The sequence below is a fragment of the Oryx dammah genome, unplaced genomic scaffold (genome assembly GCF_014754425.2).
Source record: "Oryx dammah isolate SB20612 unplaced genomic scaffold, SCBI_Odam_1.1 HiC_scaffold_2, whole genome shotgun sequence".
Lineage (NCBI taxonomy): Eukaryota > Metazoa > Chordata > Mammalia > Artiodactyla > Bovidae > Oryx > Oryx dammah.
Window position 1 is genome coordinate 114,453,614 of NW_024070186.1, and position 23,949 is coordinate 114,477,562.

Below are 23,949 nucleotides of genomic sequence, written 5' to 3' on the forward strand. Positions count from 1 at the left end.
GGAAGGAAAAAAGACTTCAGAGGATCAGGACATCAATATAACTGGTCGGGGGGCCACAGAGGGGTTTCAAAGAGCATCACTTTCAGAACTTCTCTGGTGGTTCAGTGGTAAAGAATCTGCCTGCTGATAAACAACAAATAATTAACTTAAAAATTTTAAAAGGGCATTACTTTTCAGCCATTTGCATCTAATTGTTCACCTTTAGTAAAATTATTTAAGAAGTAGGACTTCCCTGATGGTCCAGTGGTTGAGAATATGCCTGCCAAGGCAGAGAACAGGTGGGACAACTAAGCACAAGCCTCACAATCACTGAAGGTCTACAGCAAGGTCTACAGCCCATGCTCTGCAACAAGTGAAGCTGCTGTAGTGAGAAGCCCACACACCACAACTAGAGAGAACCCAAGCGCAGCGCCCAGCACACCCCAAAATAATTCTTTTAAAAAAGAAGTAATTTTAAGTTGCTTCATTTCATTTTAGAATGATTTTTAGCTTTCTGAGAAGGCTTGCAGAGATTAAGAACACAAATTATGGGGACAATTTAGTCTAGACTCAAAATCTGGAGTCCTCTCTTTATTTGCAGTGGGATCATAGGCAAGCTACTTAACTTCCTCTGCCTCATCTTCGTCATCTACAATAGGAGTCGGCAAAGATTTTATGCAAGGCCCCAGACAGTAAATAATTTTATGTTTTGCGGGTCACAAAACATAAAATTTTGCTTCTTAAATAAAAAATATGTTGCTCTTTAAAAAACAACTTTTTAAAAATGTAAGTGTAAAATTTATATTTAAAAAATATGTAAAACCATTATTAGCTCAAGAGCCATACAAAAATAGAACAGTAGTTTGTTCATCTGTGATCAACATAACAGAAGTAAATGCATTTACCTTACAGAGTTGTTATGAGGATTAAATATGAATTAATACATATATGTAAAGTGCTTAGTGCCTGGCACACATATAAAATATTAAAAAACATATAAAATGTTTATTATTACTACTATAGTTCTAACCAAATTTTATTTTCAAAGTACCTACTGTTCCTCTATGACTTCTAGCATCACATGCTAAATTGAAATTTGGAAAAGAATTTAATTTGTTCTTTGTGGTTTATTCCAAATCATCAGAAAAAAAGCTTAACACTCTGTGTCCATGAAGCAGCCAAGTGTGGCATTAAAATCGAATGACCATCTGATGCGAGGAGCTGACTCATTAGAAAAGAACCTGATGCTAGGAAAGACTGAGGGCAAGAAAAAAAGGGGGCGGTAGAGGATGAGACAGTTAGATGGCATCTCCGACTCAATGGACATGAGTCTGAGCAAATTCCAGGAGACGGTGAAGGACAGGGAAGCCTGGCATGCTGCAGTCCATGGGGTCGAAAAGAGTCAGGCACCACTTAGCAACTGACCAACAACAAAGAAGGAATAATCAGAAAGCAGAAAATATGCACTGAGTCAGTTAAAATGCACAGTATTTTAATTTACCAGAGTTACATGCAGGATGTATTTGCCTTAAGTTTTCTCAAGGGTAACTGCATATATTTATAGAAATTACAACATGGTGGGCTGAAAATTTCAAAGGAAAAAAATAATCAGAATTCATAATTTTTAGCAGACAACCTACAAATGAAAAATATACACAACTCAGCTCTTTTGTGATTTATAAGGCACAGGCTGAATAGGGCCACATTACAAACATTTAAATGCAAAATATACAATAGGCTAACTTTTCAACATTTTATGAGGTGTCATATTGAAATGTAGAGCATAATGAATTAATTTTTGTAACATAATGATGTCTAATCATAAAAAAACCTTGCTTTAGCCTAAATACATTTTAATTGCATATGTTAAATACAAATGCAATACCCTCAGTGTATATACACTTATATGGCATGCTGTGACCACTAAAGCCCAACTTGCTTCTACATAATCTTTAAATGAAAATAGAGTATGAAAGGATGCATATAAACTAGATTTGGAGATTATGGAAACAAAGGAAATAGTCAGTACCCTCTTCCATGTATTTGCATAGGTATGAACTACTGTAGTTTGTGGAATACCAATTAGCTCAGTATTAACATAGTTTTAAGAATTATTATCATAGTCATTTCTGCCCAGTTTAAAATTTGAAGTGTTAAACAGACTTAAACAAAAAGCAAAAATAAATAAAGGAGTAGTCCCTTGTCCATGACCTCCTCCACACCCATCCTATTCTCCCACCCCAGCAAAGACTTTTCTATCCTTTTAGCTATTCTTATGACAGATATCTCTATATTTCTAAAATCACTATTACTCTTAGCTCTTGAATCATCTATTTTAAACAGATTGTTTTGTTCTGAATCCCAGAACCACCATTTAGCTCTGTGACCTTAAACAAGTAACATTTTTAGGTCCTTTCCTTGTCTATAAAACAAATACTAGAATCTAGTACATAAGGTTATTGTCAGGATTATAGGATGCAAAATACCATACATGTAATAATATTTTGCTCAAAATACAATGATAGCTATTATTATTGTTACCTTATGGTAGGTAAGGATTTGAATTCTCTTGCACCACCACTTTTTCCATCCTCCTAAAATAGTTATAGCATATCAGTTTTTTTGTTGAATTGCAGTGTTTTCATCTTCACATCTTTTTTATATTTGAAGCAACTCTAGATTAATGAGACTCACCTTGTATCCTCATCAAAACCATTTATGAGAAGTTGGCAAGCTAGCTAAAATGCTGGCTTTCCAACGGGAATAGTCTGGGTAATTTTCAATTTGCCAAATTTCAAATCACTGGGACTTCTGGACTAAGAGAAACTGGATTATAGAATTTTTACTATAGTTTTAAAATTATTATATTCAAATCTCTGTGAAACATGCCACTACTGTAGTTACTGTAATACACCTTTATTATTCACTTACCTTTTGCCTTCTGTTTCTTTCATTTTCACAGCTCAGGATATTTAAGATGCTATGTACTGTATATTACAGTTTTCCTTTATATGGAATATTTTTCAGGAGTTACACTACTGCTCTATCCACAGTTCCCCAGTGATTGATTAAAAACAAATGCTTCTATTTAGTGTTTACAATTTCAAGTAGTCTCTAAGTTGTGAGAAGCAACACAATTTGCAAACAGTAGATGGCAGAAGTATGTTTAAAATTCTAAAGAATATTTTTGCAACAGTTCATGCACAAGAAAATCATAGTTTATGAGTCACAGTCTATTTTAACAAAGTACCACAGTAAACTGGACACAATTTAAAGGAAGAAAGAAAAAAATCAACTGTAATAATTAATCTTAAAATGCAATATTTTCATTCAGCCAATGAAATAAATTAGACACTATGTATGAAAAGATTCTCAAATTTCCCCTCATTATCTTTTAAGTTCTCTGAGGATAAACAACATGTTTTATTTACCTTATATCACCATTGCCTAGGACAATGCCAAACTAGTACAGATACAGAGATATTTCACATGTACTCACTGAATAAATGAATTCTGTTTAACTTGGTCTCAGATAATTTGCAAATGTTTGACAGTAAAACACCAAAGGCCATATTAACACAGCATTATTCTTTTTGGCATACAAAGCACACTAGTTGATACATTACATTTTAGGTTATGTTGATGGTGACATATAGTAAAGCTTTAATATATATTAATTTACCCAAGGACCCTTATAAATAAAGTTCTTTTTCACAAGCACATCATACTACAAAGTCATATCATAAACTATACTTTTGGACAATTAAAAACTAAAATGCATTAAAGATATCATTAATCATGATGGGGTACTGAGATAACTCTGACTTTATAAACATTCTAATTACAACCAAATGTAGACCTTTACCAAGAAGTTGATAAATCTAGGGAGGGAGCTCTTTGGGGGGGAAGATTTAGTTTTGATATAATTAATGGCCAGATTAGCATACCTGAAGTCCTATCTTCTTAAAAACCTCATTAAGAGTCCATAAATGCAAGTAGAAGATTATGAAGTATCCTTAGGTGTAAAGACACCTTTCAAAAATGTAAAGTATTCAGTTTGCCTTAATATATATTTCTTCAATTGAAAACTGTTGAGGTTTCCAAATACTATTTTTTCATGTCTTCACAGCCTGGATCTGATCTGATAACAAAAACCAAACAAAAAATTATTAGTCTGTACAGGGCAAAAATCTATTTTCTAAATTAATCAAAGACAAATCCATGCATACAACTGCTTTTTTTTAAAAAGCACACTTCGTATTATAGTTTTTCTTTTTGTCACTGTACATGCACCCAATTAGACTCAACTAGTTCTACGAGGCTTGTATTAAAAAATCAGTCCCTTGCCTCATCCCTTCTTTCTCCCTTCACAGGCAACTACTTCCAACTCCTTTTTAGGTGATTACCTCTGTATCTCTAAATATGCTTTTATCATTACGTCTTGAATTCAATGTAACACAGGGCTTCAGCTCTCACACATTTGTAACACCGTCTTCTGCCACCCTCATGATGCTTCCAATACTCCCATTTTCCTAAAACAGTAATGTTTTATGTGAATGCTACTCACAGCTGGGACAAGGGATACACTTCAGTTACTTTTCCTTTCTTCTACTATATTTTGTTTTCCCTGCAGTGAATCATTGCTTTTCATCCCCAACTCTGCCTTTTTTTAAAGGTAACTAACATTATACTTCAATCCCCTACTCTCACACCGCTTCAGGCTTTACTAGTATGAGGAATAAAACTGGTCTATCATCTTCACTTTCTTGAAGAACTCTCCATTATAGTCTTGTGCAGACTCTTTAATCTGACGAGCTGTTCTCCATGCTCGTCCAGGTATTTTCATACGGGATCTTTCATTATAACTCTAGGATCTCTATTATCAAGCTAGGCGTTCCTTCCCAACTTTCTTGTGCAGACTTCCCTATCTCATGGTACCTTATTTTTCCTGCTTTATTCCTTTGTTTTTGACAAGTATACCTCTGTGGCTACTTTAGTATTAATAAACTGTATAGAAAGTGAACTCGTGAGACTTTACATGGCTGAAGATGTCTTAATTCTCTACAGTTACAATACACTGATACTGCCTGAGAATATTATTTTCTCCTTAGATTTTTCCAAGCACTGCTTCCAAGTGTTGCTGGTGAGAAGTCTGATGCTACTTTGTTTCCTTATCTAAGGAAATCTTCCGATGAAATCTCTTATTTTCTTCTCAGGAAATATGGTGAATTTTCCACCCTCTTCAGTGTTTAATGATGCACTTTGGTGTGGGAATATTTTCATCCACCGCCTTGGGCTCTAAAGGGGTCTTATAACTAAAAACTCATCATTCAGTTCTGGAAAATAATGTTTTATGATTTGATGACTTTCCACTATTTTCTCTGTTCTCTTTCAGAAATTCTTACTAGGATTTTGGGCCTCATAAATGACTCCTTACTTTATCTTTTCTCCCCCCATTGTCTTTTTCGTACTTTCTTAGAGAATGTCTCTATTTTATCTTCTTTTGATTGAGTTTTCCATTTCTACTTGTTGTTCAGTCGCTCAATCGTGTTCGACTTTTTGCGACCCTATGGACTGCAGCATGCCAGGTTTCCCTGTCCTTCACCATCTATAGCTTGCTCAAACTCATGTCCATTGAGTTGGTAATGTCATCCAACCATTTCTACTATTCTATTATTATTTTCCAAGAACTCATATTCTTTCTCAATTAGTATTCCTGTCATATTCATGAAAGTAATATTCTTTTATCTCTTTGAGGCTACTCGAATAGTGTTTTGAAATGTTCTCCCTAAATAGTCTTTTTGTAAACTTTTTATTTTGCTCCATAATTCCTAATGTTTTGTCTTCAAATACTTGGCAATACTGTGCTATCTTCTCATATGTATAAGTGAACACTATAAAGTTGACTGGAATTTCATTACATGTGTGAGGCTTGTCAAAAGTAATCTTCATCCTAGTGTACAGCTAGGCCATTTCCTTGAGAATTTCTAATGTTTAACACCGTTAGAACTTTTCTCTTAGCTGGTCTGACTCCTCAAAGCTGGCTTTCTATCTTCTACCTATTGCCAGTGTCTTCTAGGAGAATCAGGAGAAAGCAGAACATGGTTATAATCTTCAATATGAAACTTTCATTTACTCCTCATTTTCAGTTTAGCATTCCAACACACAGTTGTGCTCAGTGTTCTCCACTCCAGAGATACTATGCGACTCTCTGCAAAGAATGAACCTTCAGTCTTCTTCTGGGGCACGGATGTATACCTGTGCATCTCCTTTCAGTCTCACCTCATCCTTATTTCTAATTTCCATCAAGTCCTGAGCCTTTGAAGAGATCTGCAATGTAAATTAGGATAGTTTCCAGCTTTCTCCAGTGCTAGCTTTGGAGAAGGCAATGGCAACCCACTCCAGTACTCTTGCCTGGAGAATCCCATGGACGCAGGAGCCTGGTAGGCTGTAGTCCGTGGGTCGCTAAGAGTCGGACACGACTGAGTGACTTCCCTTTCACTTTTCATTTTCATGCATTGGAGAAGGAAATGGCAACCCACTCCAGTGTTCTTGCCTGGAGAATCCCAGGGACGGGGGAGCCTGGTGAGCTGCTATCTGTGGGATCGCACAGAGTCGGACACGAATGAAGCGACTTAGCAGCAGCAGGAGCCAGTGCTAGCTTAGAATTGCACTCTCTCAAGTCTGTTAAGTTATTCAATATTCATCACATATTTGGCTTCAAAATTTGGTTACCATTTTTGCCACTCCCATTCTTTTTGTCCTCAGTCTCTTCACTCTTAGTGAGATTTGAAGAGGGGATGAAACTGTGTGTCCAGTCCTTGGCTTTTCAATGGAATGTCCCTATACATAGTTTATAAAATTCTTATATAAAAACTGGAAGCATTATAAACTTTTCCCATAAGACAAAGTGACTCAGTGAATAAGTTTCATGAGTCATGTGGAATGATGTTTTGTTTTTTCATAAATATTTAAGTTTCGGAGCTAGAAAACAACTTACACTTCTGCGATAGTTTCTATATATCCTCTGATGGTTTTTAAAAATACTTAATAGTCTACTTATGCAATCTTGTCTTTGGGACGGAATTGACAATCCCTCCAAAAGAGAATAGAATCATGGCACAAAATGTGTCATTTAATACTTTATCCTCAGTTTTTCAACCTTAAATTTAAAATAATAAAATTAAATTGGTCCAAAATGAACCAGAGCCTTGTTTATGATGTTAGGAAATTTCAGAATTTTGCAAGGAAAATGAAGAGATTTAAGTTCAGAACATCTTTCAAAGATTTACAGAAAAACTTCTTGATAGTAAGTTAACAAGAAGAGGCACAGACTAGTTTCCTAAATTTACTGCCACTTATTTTGCAAAGTAGGTTTTTACCTGTTTTCAAATCCAAAGACAGGAACATCAAAAATATAAACTATTTATTATAACATAGAAATTGTGAACAAAGGATCTCCTACTCAAAACCAAACTGATATAGTTTTAAATCTGCATACTAAGTTTCCTCTTCTGTTAAATAGAGAAGTTACATAAAAGGATAAACTGAACATTTTTTGAGTGCTTTCTTAAGCTAGGCACTTTAATACATAGAGCATTTCATTTAATCTGTATGGCAATTTTGGATATTTTATTTTTTAATTTTATAGATGAGGAAAATTATCTGTATAATATAAAGACATTAGTTAATAATTAACAAGTAGTGGAATATATCTGACAGACTCAGAAGTCCAAGTGTTTTTTACTGCTACATCATGCTGCCCACATAAAATAGGGATACTACTACTTACCTTGCAGAGAATTGTAAAGTTTACATAAAATACTATGGCAACACAAGGGCACAACTTGTTTTTTCAATAATGTATCCTTCTTATAAAGATTTGGGAGTTAAGATACAAAGAAATATCAATGACAAAGATTAGAGTTGGCAAGTGGCATTGTGATGTTGGATCACTACTGACACCTAGTGGCCTTATTGTTACAGACAAAATAAAAAGATGTACAATTTAAAATCCAGATGACCATCACTTATTTTCACTTAAGTACTGTGCTTTGTATTTTTTATTATGAACAATTGTGGGTTTCCATTCACACTATATCTCTGCTGTGAGCAATAATAAGTACTTAAAATAAGAAATAAAGGTTGAAAATATGTTTCTAGTGTCTTCTCTAGAATGTTCCTTTGTAATCTATTTGTTTTATGTGGAATCAGTCCCATATAATGGTCACTTTGATCACTTCTTTACACAGTCTGAAAAACTAAATTGTTGTGTTCAAAGAAAAATCCCACTAGTGATTCTGAGAACTTTTAGAGGTTCTCAGTTAAGTTTCACTTAATTGTAAAATGTAACTAGAAGGTTCTTTACAGTGTAATGGTAAATGGCATGATGACTATATGACAAAAGAGAGAAACAAAAATACAAGCCTGTGTAGTTAACCAGAACACCACATTTTACTAATAACACAAATATTTATTAGATATACATTTAGTACGTTGAACTAAAGAAATATTATGTCTCTTTATGTATGGTAAGCAGGCTACTCTTAGATCCACCATGACATACAGTAGAGAAAAAAAAAATCACATATACCTGGAATAAAAAGGATGTCTAGAAGAAATTAAATTTATAGCCACAAGACCACAGCTCATGGATTAACAAGTTAATCTCATTATTCACCCTTATTCAGGGCAGGGAGGTTCCTAAAAGAAATCATCCCCTGTCCTGCTCAAAAATGGAAATTTTTTTGCTTGACCTTCAGGGTCCTATAATAAGAAGGACTTATAGAACTTGGTTTCATGCACATTCACGTTTTATTTCTCTGTGTGGGTCACAGTGCTTCAGGCCATTCCTGTGTCTTATAGACAATGTAACCTTAGGGAAAATGATAGATCTGGTATAGTAAGCCTGTACCAACTGTGATAGCTATTTTGATGAATAACATATAGCACTGTGATATACAGAAACACTAACAGAATACCAGTATATACAGTACTAATATGAGTACTAAAATTTGTAGAAACATGCCATGTATAAATGAAGCTACATGTGGAGTACAGCATGACTCTTGAAAGACACATGCCACAAAGAATTTATTGACAGTAGGTCTAAAATTTATCCCAAAATTCAAATGTGCTTCTATTACTAGATCTGACAGAAACTTATTGCTATAAATTAAAATTATATTCTAGAGTTGTCATGTATATTGATATAAGTACTTTTTATTTAAATAAATCCTTTATAAAAATGTAATTGAAGTAAATGGAGCAAGGTATTGGATACTTACTGTATTGTATTTTCTGATAGCAGAAATAGATGGAAACAAGAGGGAAAAAGGCAGTGATATAATAAAAATAAAATGTAAAAAAGGACAGAAATGCGACTGGAAAGAAAATAAAGGCTGAAGATGCAGTTTTTTATGATGTACCTTGAAGCCAGTCTACACCTTCTTGCAATCCTTCTCCTTTTATGGCATCACTAGCACTGAAATAAAACCAACAGAAAAATATCCATTTCATCAAAAAACTGTAAGAATAAATAATTACAATTGTGCCATATGGCAAATTAATATATTTAACAACATATCTGAGCAAAACTGGTTAAGTACTGAAACTGAATATACATAGGATATAAAAGTCTGAGTGTTTAGGATCAAGATATGAGAAAACGTCATTAATTTATATGGACATTTATAAAAATATATCATTAAAATCTTACTATTCTAGGAATATGACTTGGACTGGCATTAACAAAACATATACTTTGAGCTATTCTCTCAGTAATGGGATTATAGGGCACACCATCCTACTTTCCCCTATCAGCCTCAATGATTCAATAACATTTATTTATTAGAAATGCTTTACTTGGGTTGTAATTTAACCACAGGATGGAGTGACTGTATTTGAAATGAAAATTGATATCTAAAAGGTATAAATCTGTAACTGTAACTCTGGTAAACTGGCAAAATAAAAAAATCCCAGTAGACTTCAACCATAGTTTTATATTTATTGGTTTTACAAACCTCGATAGGTTGTTTAACTCTTTGGCCTTCAGTTTTTGCTTCTGGAAAATGGGGAAATATTACCACTGGCCTCATGTGATTATTATAAGAATTAAATATTTGAGATATGCATATAAAACATTGAATACAGAGTCTTTTCACTGTCGTTCCATTCTTGAAAGTAAGTAAGCCTAAATCCTTATTGTGACATTATTTTATAAATAATAAAAATTAAATTATATAAACTAAAACAATAAAATGTAGAGGATTTTTTGAGTATGAAATAATCTTTTTCTAAGACTCAGACTGACAGTTTCTCATAACATGTTACTGATATAATTACTAATAACAATTAGTATACATAATTAGATTTTCTGTATGATTAACATTGCTTTTAGTGTGCTAAAGCATGATTTTAAAATGTACTAAATTATCTTAAAACAGTTAATTTGATTCTAATCAAAAGAGAAATTACTTTCAAGGAATTATTTATTGGACCAAGAACATGACTCATCATAGAATTATTTTAAAATAGGAAGACAGAAATAAATAGCATGAGAGATGCAATTAGTTAAAGCAAACTATGGATTACCTTTATTAATAGCAAAACATCACTAACTGAAATACTTCTATCAAGAATGATCAACGTACTGACTTTTATCACAAACTTCTAGTCCCATATAAGAGCACAGTGCCATGAAGAAACCCTTCTCCTTTGGTGGACGTGTCACTACATTTCTAAAAACCTTGCATCTTTCCTAATAATTTCCAAATATTTAAATTTTATCTTTCATTTCAAATAAATCATAAGACTCATAACTGGAATAAAAGACAGAGTCTTCACCATTTTCTGCAAGGCACTATGTGACATAGCCCCTGGTTATTTCTCAGGGGCCTCATCTACAATTTCCCCCTGCCTCTCTGTTCCAGCCAGCAAGGACTTCTTGCTGTTTCCAGACAACATCAGGCACATTCTCATCCAAGAGCCTTTTCATTTGCTGGCCTATCTGGAAAAGTTATTCCTCCAAACCTTTGTGTGAATTGCTTCTTCACTTCAATTATACTCAGAGGAAGAGCACATTCATTATTCTTTCTCTTACTATTCTAGTTTTTTTTTTCACCCTCCCAACTGATGTTTTTATTATCTGTCCCCCTCTCAAGATAGTAAAAATGCAAAGGCAAACATGTATCACTCCAGGGACTTAGTCAAAGAACACATGGGAAGAATTAAAACAGGATCAGACTTGAAAATCAGAGTTGACTATATATTTAGTAAAATGGTCAAAAATAAACCAAAAAAAAATTTCCAGACTATATGTCTCTATAATCTCTCCTTTACTATCCAAATTTATTTGTACCTAAGGCAAGAGAGATGCAATATTTTATCTCTGCACCACTCAGCATTACATTTTTTCTCCAAAATTAAAGGAGAAATTTATTTTTAGTTCAAATAAAAACCTTAACAAGTAAAACAATGTCCAGTTTGAATTAAGAAGTCAAAATTTTAGACAAACTTAAAAGAAAAACTTAGCATTATTCTACAAGTTGTACAGAAAATAAAGAAACTGGCAATATGCTCTAAGTCCATATACTTATAGCATCAGATATTATTTTTTCTCTTATTAAAAAAGTTAAGGTGTCACAATTAAATAAATAAAACTAATAGAATTCAATAGCTAATTATTAAGGAGAAAGACATTTTCCATTTGCAAAATTAATTTCTACTTCAAAATTAAGAGGAAAACTACTTCTTTTACTAATTAGAACTGACCCGTATTTTGAATGTTGTACTTTCCATTAATGTAGTCAGCACACTTAGGGCAAATATTAAATTATTCTACTTTAGATATTATCATTTTAAGTATGATTTACAAAAATAGAAAGGTTCTATCTTAAGATAGTTCTCTACACCAAATCCCTCCTTGCTTTACCAACAAAATACCACAGAACCTCAAATTCCAACTAAAGAATAATTTAGTAAACACTAATTTTTCCTCTGATTTCCAAAGTAAGGAGGGTTTTACTCATGATATGTGGCCTTGCTACTGCTACTGCTAAGTCACTTCAGTCGTGTCTGACTCTGTGTGACCCCATAGATGGCAGCCCACCAGGATCCCCCGTCCCTGGGATTCTCCAGGCAAGAACACTGGAGTGGGTTGCCATTTCCTTCTCCAATGCATGAAAGTGAAAAGTGAAAGTGAAGTCGCTCAGTCATGTCTGACTCTGAGCGACCCCATGGACTGCAGCCTACCAAGCTCCTCCATCCATGGGATTTTCCAGGCAAGAGTACTGGAGTGGGGTTATTTCAAGGGATTTCTCAAGTGCTATAGTATTACTCTTTCAGCACCATGGTTAGCTCTTAAAGTTTTCCTCTGAGTTCTACCACTTCCTTCTTTCCTTGCTGTCTTTGCCTCTGTGTTCAGCCTTTCTCTATAGAGGAGAAGGTGGGGGCCAGGGAGAGGTGGGGGCGGAGGTGAACAGAGGGAAGCTTAATGTAACATAAGGTGGTGGTGTAGTTGCTAAGTTGTGTCTGACTCTTGTGACCCCATGGAGTGTAGCCTGCCAGGCTCCCCTGCCCATGGGATTCTCCAGGCAAGAATACTGGAGTGGGTTGCCATTTCCTTCTCCAGGGGATCTTTCTGACCCAGGAATCGAACCTGGGTCTCCTGCACTGCAGGCAGATTCTTTACCAACTGAGCTATGAGGGAAGCTCTCATAGGGTAACATAAGGTAGCAGTAGGCATTAAAATACTATCTAATATATAACTTCTGGTTATCCTCATCAGAATATTTTGGCAGAAAAACACACCAGAAATAAATATATAGTAAGAAACTGCTTTCCAAATAAAAATGTATAATAATATCAGACTCTAATTATTTAAGGGTACATTGTCCAAATAAGATAGATTTTTATATTTCTGTGTATTCATATCAACAAGTATTTATTGTGTATCTCCTAAGTACCTATGACTAGGTACCTAGTAAACAGGCATTGTTATTATTCTGGGGGTTACAGAGTGAAAAAAATCAATGAAATCCCAGGTCTCATGGTACTAATGGACTAGTATAGGAAGACAGACTATACAAGAGAAAAGAAAAAGAAAGAAGAGGTCATATGGCAATAGACGAATAAAGCAAAGTAAGGAAAAAAAACACAAGAGATGGGGGTAATGTATGTGATATTTCAGAGAATTATCAAGAGAGGTCTCTTTCTTAAAGAAAGTGCAATAGTAAGCAGGAAAATTATTTTAAAGAATGATTCAGACAAAGGGAAAGTGCAAATGCCTTGAGATGGAACTGTGGTTGGTTGATTCAATGTGCAGAAAGAAGTTAATGTGGTTGAAGCTGGTTAAGTAAGCAGATTGGTTAAGTTAATTCTTTTAGAGAGTTGTTTTAGTTTTTCCATCCCTGAAAAGATTTGAAAAGGTTTTAACAATAATATATTACTGAATACCTACAACACTACAATTTTATAAAACATAATCTTTACCTTTCACCCTACCATGTTAAGTCACTTATATAGTGAGCTTGTAAAAAAACCCTGAAGGTAGAAATTTTTTCAGAATGACAAAATGAAATGTCAATAAAAGACTTTACCAAATATGCCATGGTTTATCTTTGATGTCCTCTAAACACAGCAACTGAGATACTTTTACAGATGTCAATGCATCTCTAAGATCCATTTTGTTTGCAAAGAATAAGATTGGTATTCGACGGTGCTTAATATCTAAAAGAGAAAATAAGACTATCATCACACTTCTAGCTTTCTGAGTTATCTTCTCCAAAATCCTTAAAACTGAAATCCACTAAAATTGTCTTCGAATCACTTCTTCCCATATCATACATACATAAACATTTAAAGGCATATACTGTCAAGCATATATTTAAGTGACAATAGAATTTAAAATACACTTCTTCCTAAGGTTATCTGCAAAGTTCATGGAATTCTACAGGCCAGAATACTGGAGTGGATAGCCTTTCCGTTTTCCATGGGATCTTCCCAACCCAGGGATTGAACCCAAGTTTCCCTCATTGCAGGTGGAGTATTTACCAGATGAGCTACAGGTGAAGTAAGATTATCTGCCCTCTTGTTGGAACTGTAAACCAAAGATGGATGAGGGTGGGAGTGGAGGGCTCATTAAACAGTTACTGAACAGCACCTAGCAAAGAGTCAATATTTTGTTTCATTTTTACTGTCAACACAAAGGAAGAAAACTTCAAACAGAAATATTATAGAAGGAGAATAAGAATGTAAATGGACTAGTCAAAAGACATAGGGTGGCTGAATGGATTTTTTTTAAAAGACCCATACATAAGTTGCCTATAAGAGATTCACTTCAAATACAAAGAAACAAACTGAAAGTGAAAGGATGGAAAAAGATATTTCATGCAAACGGAAACGAAAAAGATGGTGGGGCAGCAATGCATGTATCAGACAAAACAGACTTTAAAACAAAATTATAAAAAGAGGCAAAGAAGGACATTAAAGGAAAGTGCTCACGGGATCAATTCAAGCAGACAAAGACAGTTGTAAATATGTATGTACCCAACATAGGAGAGGTTAAATATATAAGGCAAATATTAACAGATGTAGAAATTGACAGCAACACAAGAATAGTAAGGGGTCTTTAACTACCCCCTTCCATCAATGGACAGATCATTCACATAGAAAGTCAATAAGGAAACAGTAGCCTTAAAAGACACATTCAGTTCAGTTCAGCTGCTCAGTCAGTCTGACTCTCTGAGACCCCATGAACAGCACGCCAGGCCTCCCTGTCCATCACCAACTCCCGGAGTTCATCCAAACTCATATCCATCGAGTCGGTGATGCCATCCAGCCATCTCATCCTCTGTTGTCCCCTACTCCTCCTGCCCCCATCCCTCCCAGCATCAGGGTCTTTTCCAATGAGTCAACTCTTTGCATGAGGTAGCCAAAGTATTGGAGTTTCAGCTTCAGCATCAGTCCTTCCAATGAACACCAAGGACTGATCTCCTTTAGGATGGACTGGTTAGATCTCCTTGCAGTCCAAGGGACTCTCAAGAGTCTTCTCTAACACCACTGTTCAAAAGCATCAATTCTTTGGTGCTCAGCTTTCTTCACAGTCCAACTCTCACATCCATACATGACCACAGGAAAAACCATAGCCTTGACTAGACGGACATTAGTCGGCAAAGTAATGTCTCTGCTTTTCAACATGTTATCTAGGTTGGTCATAACTTTTCCTCCAAGGAGTAAGTGTCTTTTAATTTCATGGCTGCAATCACCATCTGCAGTGATTTTGGAGCCCAAAAAAATAAAGTCTGACACTGTTTCCACTGTTTCCCATCTATTTCCCATGAAGTGATGGGACTGGATGCCATGATCTTCGTTTTCTGAATGTTGAGCTTTAAGCCAACCTTTTCACTCTCTTCTTTCAATTTCATCAAGAGGCTTTTTAGTTCCTCTTCACTTTCTGCCATAAGGGTGGTGTCATCTGCATATCTGAGGTTATTGATATTTCTCCCAGCAATCTTGATTCCAGCTTGTGTTTCTTCCAGTCCAGCGGTTCTCATGATGTACTCTGCATAGAAGTTAAATAAGCAGGGTGACAAAATGCAGCCTTGACATACTCCTTTTCCTATTTGAAACCAGTCTGTCGTTCCATGTCCAGTTCTAACTGTTGCTTCCTGACCTGCATACAGATTTCTCAAGAGGCAGGTCAGGTGGTCTGGTATTCCCATCTCTTTCAGAATTTTCCACAGTTTACTGTGATCCACAGAGTCAAAGGCTTTGGCATAGTCAATAAAGTAGAAATAGATGTTTTTCTGGAACTCTCTTGCTTTTTCCATGATCCAGTGGATGTTGGCAATTTGATCTCTGGTTCTTCTGCCTTTTCTAAAACCAGCTTGAACATCAGGAAGTTCATGGTTCACGTATTGCTGAAGCCTGGCTTGGAGAATTTTGAGCATTACTTTACTAGCATGTGAGATGAGTGCAATATCATACAGGTCTTAAAGACATTAAAAGGATAATGAGAGGATGATACAATTTTATGCCAATAAATTTCACAACTTATATAAATTAACAAATTAACAGATTTGGTTATATATTACTAGAAGTGACCCAAGAAGAAATACAGAACTTTAATAGCCCTACCTCATTTAAAGAAATTGAATTTACAGTTCATGCCCCCAACATACACACAAAATCCTGAACCAGATGGCTTCATTAGTAGATTTTATTTAATGCTTAAGAAATAATACCAATTCTAAACAAATCCAAAACATTAAAAAAAATAAAAAGAGGAGGAGTAACTGCTCTTCAAGTCATTTTACGAGGTCTCTATAGCCCTAATACAAAATCAGAAGGGGCCATTACAAGATAGAAAATGACAAAATGAAATCCATTATGCTAAGTGAAATAAGTCAGAAAAAGACAAATACCATATGATCTCACATGTGAAAGCTAAAGAAGACAAAAAATATCGAAAGAAAACAAACTGATGGACGCAGAGAAGAAACTGGTTGTTGCCAGAGGTGGTTGGAGTGGAGAGAGCCTGAAATGGATGAAAGGGGTCAAAAAGTACAAACTTCGAGTCATGAAATAATTTATGAGATGTAATGTACACCATGGTGACTACAGATAGGAATACTGTATTGGGTATTTGAAAGTTGCTAAGAGTGTATCTTAAAAGTTCTCATCACATGAAAAAAAAAATTCTAACTATGTGTCCTGATGGATGTTAACTAGACTTGTGGTGATCATTTCACAGTACAGTTGACCTTTGCACAATGTGGGGGTTGGAGTTCTGACCTCTGCACATTCAAAAATCTGTGAATAACTTCATGGCTGGCCCTCTGCATCTGCAGTTTCACATTTGTAGATTCAGTCAACTTTGGATCATATAATACTACTGTTGCATTATTTGAAAAAAATCCACATGTAAGTAGACCCGTGCAGTTCAAATCCCAGTTGTTCAAAGGCTAACTGTATATACAAATATCAAATCACTATGCTGAATACCTGAAGCTGATATAAAATTATATGTCAATTATATTTCAAAAAATGTTCACACCAACTTTATTCATAATTGCCCTAAACTACGAACAGTTCAGGTATCAATTAATAAACACTGGATAAACAAACTGTGTTACAGTCATATAATAAAATATTACAAAGCAAATAAAAGGAGTAAACATGTGATACATACAAAACATGGGCGACTCCCCAAAACATTACACTGAATGTAAAAACCTAGGCACAAAAATGTATGTACCTCTTCCCACCATTTATATGAAATTGTAAAAAAGGCAACATTTTGGAGATTGAAATCAGATTAGTAGCTCTTCTGGCCCCTTGTAGGGGTGCTGATTGGAAAGGGGCATGAAAGAACTTACAGGGTGATGAAAATGTTCTGTTTCTTGTCTGGGAGCATATAGACAAGAACAGTTACATGAATATATGCATTTGTCAAAATTACAGAACTGTATACTTAAGATTGGAGCATTTCTCTGTAATACATATTATATACAAATTTTTTAAAAGTTCAATATATATTTCAGCTCAGAAATCCCTTTTTTGGGAATTTAACCTATAAAATAAATGCATAAGTATATATAGATACATGGACAAGGCTTTAGTTGAGGAAATTAAGGTTCCCATTGTATTTATTTAAAGCAGATGTTGTAAGACATATTTCATGTTTTGGTCAATGTCATGACTTTTTTGGGGGAGAAAGGGGAAAGATTAACAAAAAGGGGATGTAGAATCAAAAATGCCTTCTCAACGCAGAAAAAAGATAAGTTTTTAAAAGTGAAAAAGTCACAGAAAAAGCACAAGTTGGATAGTTTTCCCTCCACATATCTGAATAAACTTGAGGTTGTCCAATAAACATACCAAAGATATTGTGGTTAAACAGAAAGAATTCTTAGAAGGCCACATACTATTTCTGTTTTTATTCTAACAAATCCGCGTTTCTTTTAAACCATTTTCTAAAAGTACTCTTCTAAAAGTACTGGTACAAAGCTCACTTAAATCTTTCTGCATGAGCAAGGATAGAAATGCAGAATTCCACAACAGTACTGAGAATTCCTGGTGGGTGGGAGGGAAGGAATATCTAGCAACAAGTGAATGACTGAATAAACCACGATACATTCATAGTATGGCATGTTAGTTAGTCAGTCAGTTCAGCCGCTCAGTCGTGTCCAACTCTTTGCGACCCCATTAACCGCAGCACGCCAGGCCTCCTTGTCCATCACCAACTCCCAAAGTCTACTCAAACTCATGTCCATCGAGTGGGTGATGCCATCCAGCCATCTCATCCTCTGTTGTCCCCTTCTCCTCCTGCCCCCATCCCTCCCAGCATCAGAGTCTTCTCCAATGAGTTAATTCTTCGCATGAGGTGGCCAAAGTACTGGAGTTTCAGCTTCAGCATCAGTCCTTCCAATGAACACCCAGGACTGGTCTCATTTAGGATGGACTGGTTAGATCTCCTTGCAGTCCAAGGGACTCTCAAGAGTCTTCTCTAACACCACTGTTCAAAAGCATCAAATCTTCGGCACTCAGCTTTCTTCACAGTCCAACTCTCACATTCATACATGACCACAGGAAAAATCATAGCCTTGACTAGACGGACATTAGTCGGCAAAGTAATGTCTCTGCTTTTCAACATGCTATCTAGGTTGGTCATAACTTTTCTTCCAAGGAGTAAGCGTCTTTCAATTTCATGGCTGCAGTCACCATCTGCAGTGATTCTGGGGCCCAGAAAAATAAAGTCTGACACTGTTTCCACTGTTTCCCCATCTACTTCCCACAAAGTGATGGGACCAGATGACATGATCTTCGTTTTCTGAATGTTGAGCTTTAAGCCAACCTTTTCACTCTCTTCTTTCACTTTCATCAAAAGTCTCTTTAGCTCCTCTTCACTTTCTGCTATAAGGGTGGTGTCATCTGCATATCTGAGGTTATTGATATTTCTCCCAGCAATCTTGATTCCAGCTTGTGCTTTTTCCAGCCCAACGTTTCTCATGATGTATGCTGCATATAAGTTAAATAAGCAGGGTGACAATATACAGCCTTGACGTACTCCTTTTCCTAGCCCAACGTTTCTCATGATGTATGCTGCATATAAGTTAAATAAGCAGGGTGACAATATACAGCCTTGACGTACTCCTTTTCCTATTTGGAACCAGTCTGTTGTTCCATGTCCAGTTCGAACTGTTGTTTCCTGACCTGCATACAGATTTCTCAAGAGGCAGGTCAGGTGGTCTGGTATGCATGTTGCTGCTGCTAAGTCGCTTCAGTTGTGTCCGACTCTGTGCAACCCCACAGACAGCAGCCCACCAGGCTCCCCCGTCCCTGGGATTCTCCAGGCAAGAATACTGGAGTGGGTTGCCATTACCTTCTCCAATGCATGAAAATGAAAAGTGAAAGTGAAGTTGCTCAGTAGTATCCGACTCTTAGCGACCCCATGGACTAGGAATCATTAAAAGAATAATTGTATACACGCAATTTGACTTGAAAGGATTTCCACCATGCAGTGATATTTGAGAATAGGAAGATGCAGAAGAGTATACAGAATATGATCCTGTTCTAGTAAGTAATGATGACAGTCCTCATAGCCCCCAACCCTATATGGTTGGCTTTCTGTATCTGTGGACTCCACACCCACAGATTCAACCAACCATGGATGGAAAACACTCAGGGAAAAAAATTACAGAAAGTTCCTGAAAACAAAACTTGAATTTACCGTGCGTTGGCATTGTATTAGTTGCTCAGCCAAGTCTGACTTTTTGTGAGCCCATGGACTGTAGACCCCTTCTCCAGGGGATCTTCCAAACTCAGGAATCAAACCCGAGTCTGATCTACGTTGCAGGCAGATTCTTTACCATCTGAGCCACAGTATTTACATTTTGTTAAGTATTATAAGCAATCTAGAGATGGTTTAAAATACATGGGAGGATGTGCATAGCTTCTATGCAATACTACTATTTTATATAAGGGACTTGAGCAACTACAGCTTTTGGTATCCTTAGGGATCCTAGAACAAATCCCCCATAGACACCAAGGGATAACTGTATATATCTTTGGTACCTGTATATGCTGGTGTGTGTGTATATGTGTTGGTGTATCTGTGCATATATATATGTGATATGAAATTATAAGCAAAGGTACGAAAGAAAAAGTACCAAATTGTTAATTCTGTTATCTTAAAAGGGAACTGGAGGGCTGGCAGTAATTTAAAAATAGAAAAGATCTGTTTTAAAAGAATTCTCACAATAAATATCTCAGAAATACTGTGATTACACATTCACACCTACGTAAAGATGGCAACCAAAAAATTTTTAATGTGTTGAAACATCAATTTTTACTTTCACTGTTATTCTTTTTCTGTTCATCCACTTTGCTACTGATACATTATTTACATGATCAGGAAAAAACGGCACTTTTAATTTCAGGAAATAAAGATCAAACACCTGGAAAACACTGCAAATGGCTTTGAAATTTAAAAAAATATATATGGTATTACAAATTCCACATAATTAATATGCTTTAAAATAAAAAAATTTTAAATAAGTTTATACAGTGTAAACAACATGTTTTGCTGAATCAAAGAACAAAACATCATACATGACCCCAAAGCATAGACATCACAGACTGAAAGACACACACATCTACCTGGATGATTCAGAAGAGTACGAAGTTCTTCTTTGGCCACAACCATTCTTAATTTATCACTACTATCAATGACAAAAATAATGGCTTGTCCTTCTCTGTGTAATACAAAGAATGAGAAAAATTAATGATAAACAAACAGTTTTCTACATTAACTATTCATTTGCATATCTTAAACCATTTATTATGTCTTCATGTCCTATGATGATTTATCATTACAGGCATTGTTGCTGTTCCTTATTAGTTTATATGAGTAATTAATACTGCCATATTTCAGTTAATATATTAACCAAATTAGTCACATTTCATGTAAAGTAATTTTTATTCATTTGGATCATAATGTGGTAAATTTAATGACTCATAATTTTAAAAAATAACAAGTTGGGCTTTCCTGGTGGTTAAGAATCCACCTGCCAATGCAGGGGATACGGGTTCGATTCCCTGATCCAGGAAGATCCCACATTATGCAGAGTAACTAAGCCCATGCACTACAATTACTGAACCCACACTCTAGAGCCTGTGAATCACAACTACTGAGCCAAAGCGACTCAACTTCTGAAACCTAGAGCCCATGCTCTGCAATAAGAGAAGCCACCACAATGAGAAGCCTGCATCCTGCAACTGGAAAGTAGCCCCCGATCACCGCAACTAGAGAAAGCCCGTGTGCAGCAACAAACTCAGCATGGTCACAAATTAAATTTTTTAAAAAAAGGTAAAAACATAATCCTATTACACAGGCACAATCGTTAATATTTGCAAATAAATCGTTTTCAGCATTTTCTTTGTACATGTGTGTATGCATGTGCACTCAGTCCTGTCCAACTCTTTGCAACCCCATAGACAGCAGCCTGCCAGGCTCCTCTGTACATGTAATTTCCAAGCAAGAATATTCATACACAAATATCTACATTTGTATTTAAATGGAATCTTGCGTTTTATTCTGCCTTTCTGATATATATGTACACTTCCTTGATCTTTTTTGTAGTTTGAACTACTTTTATATGAAGCATTAAAGCATAAAGAAGCTTTCAATAAAGTTTTTGTTGAAAGATGTCTTTCAATAACATCTTTCATTATACTGTAAAGTATAATGAGTATGTCATTAAATATTGTATCAAACTTCTATTGTTGGGCTTCACAGAATTCTTCCAATTTTCATTACTATGGAAAACTTTGGGATAAACATCCTCCCAAATACATTTTAAAAATTTCTTGATACTTTAAGGCCTCTTCTTAGAAACAGAATGCCTAGGAATACATACATAAAGTTTTAGATAAACAATGACAAATTAGAAATGCTGTATCAGTTTTATAATACTATCAGCACTTTTCCCACTGCCTGGCCAGCATGGCTCTTATTCTTTTCAATTTTTTACCATCCTAACAGCATATTCGGAGAAGGCAATGGCAACCCACTCCAGTACTCTTGCTTGGAAACTCCCATGGGCAGAGGAGCCTGGTAGGCAGCAGTTCATTGGATGGCTAAGAGTCAGACACGACCAAGCAACTTCACTTTCACTTTTCACTTTCATGCATTGGAGAAGGCAATGGCAACCCACTCCAGTGTTCTTGCCTGGAGAATCCCAGGGACAGGGGAGCCTGGTGGGCTGCCGTCTATGGGGTTGCACAGAGTTGGACATGACTGAAGCGACTTAGCAGCAGCAGCAACAGCATATTATTTTACTTTGCATTTTATTAATTTCCTGTTAAGTTCAATATATTTTCATATATTTATTAGATATTTATGTATTTTTTGTGACTCACTTATTCCAGTCATAAATCAAGATTTTTAAAGTTCAATGTCATTAGTACTCACAAGCATATAAAAAATAAAACAACTTTTTAATACTGTTGTTTGTTATCATTTAAAAAGATGAATGCATTTTATTACAGTCATACATTATCAGTGGATATAGAAACGGATACAATTGAAAATATATATCAAGAGCTTTAAAAACACTCAGTCACTTTGAGCCAGTAATTTCATTTCTGAAATTTATACTAAGGAAAGTTGAAGTATGACAAAGATTTATACAGTAATATGTTAACTGAAGAATTGTTTATAATCTTTCAAAACTGAGAGTAATCTTTATGTCCAAAAACAGAGAAATGATTAAGCAAATTTTGGCATAGGAAGGAATATAAGAAAATATTAGGTTGCCATGAATATTAGGTTACATTCTTTTTATGTTTTCCTAACTTATTAGAGAATGTTACCAAGGCTCCTTTCTCGGTTATGTTAAATGCTATTTCAAAACAGAAGAAACATACTCAAAAGACATATTTTCTAAACATTAACTCCTTTCCCAGTATTTTTATATCTTAGGCTTTATTACCTTTTTATATTCAAAGAGAAATATGCAAGAACTATACAATAATTAACATTACACAGTCAAATAAATGGCAAAGGAAACTTCCTTTATAATCTCAGTAGCACCCAAACAAATGCTATGAACGATGCAGGACATATTACACTAAGAGTCTTCTCTCTCAGTGTATATTAGACATACATTCTCATTAAGAATGATTTTCTTTATATAACTGAGATATGACAAAAACATCATCATAAATAATTCTCAACACACATTCTTTATGTATATGTTTGCCCAGCAGTCCCAGTCATCTGTACTTTTCTGAAAGCAAAAATTATGGCTGGAGGGTATGAACATTTTTCATTTTAACAGATATTGAAAAATTACCCTAAAAAAGATATTACATTATCTGTAAGAGTAGCTTGTTTTGCTAACAGTAGACTTAATATTTTAAACCTTTTTTTCAGTCTAATAGATTAAAATGCACTTGTTCTTTCACAATCAGAAAAATATACCTACAGGAAATTTACTATTATTGTAGATTTCTGAACAGTAACCATATTCAGCATTCCACCTACAGTGTATCTAAAATATTCCTGAATTCACTAACTTCTTCCAAAAAGATTTTAAAGAAAAAGAATGTTAAAATCAGAAAAAAAATTTCCTTTAAGTACTACTTTTTATGTAGTATTACATTTTCTATAATAAAATTTTTTTAAAGTATTAAATACATTTTTTTAAGTTGTTTACCAAATAATTGGAAGAGGAATTTTAAAAACCCTATACTGAAAACTCAAGTTGCCTTAAAAACAAAAATGCCTCACATTTCCCCCAGAGAATTTAATGCAGGATACCATAAACATAGCATATTTGGATCCTAGCAACTTGATAGCTGTTAATCTGAAGTAACTGGTGAGCACCTGATTTGCACACGCAGCAAAACATCTTGTTTATAACTGCTTGTTGAAAGAGTGGATCAACTGTTGGTGCTGCTATTTTAACT

The 23,949-nt window shown here is 35.2% G+C and overlaps 1 protein-coding gene across 2 annotated transcripts in view; it reads right to left on the reverse strand.

The window, feature by feature from the left end:
- Positions 1–1,450: 1,450 nt before the first annotated feature.
- ARL6 (ADP ribosylation factor like GTPase 6) overlaps positions 1,451–23,949 on the reverse strand; it is a 36,712-nt gene continuing 14,213 nt past the window's right edge. Inside the window, exons 5-9 of one of the 2 annotated variants that reach the window (XM_040226647.1) lie at positions 20,638–20,732; positions 13,578–13,707; positions 9,408–9,463; positions 9,267–9,279; positions 1,451–4,120 (exon numbers count right to left, since the gene is read on the reverse strand). In XM_040226647.1, the coding sequence (XP_040082581.1) occupies positions 4,087–4,120; positions 9,267–9,279; positions 9,408–9,463; positions 13,578–13,707; positions 20,638–20,732 (328 nt within the window). In that variant the 3' untranslated portion in view covers positions 1,451–4,086. The remainder of the gene's footprint in view (positions 4,121–9,266; positions 9,280–9,407; positions 9,464–13,577; positions 13,708–20,637; positions 20,733–23,949) is intronic. The other variant, XM_040226656.1, reaches the window with a different exon arrangement.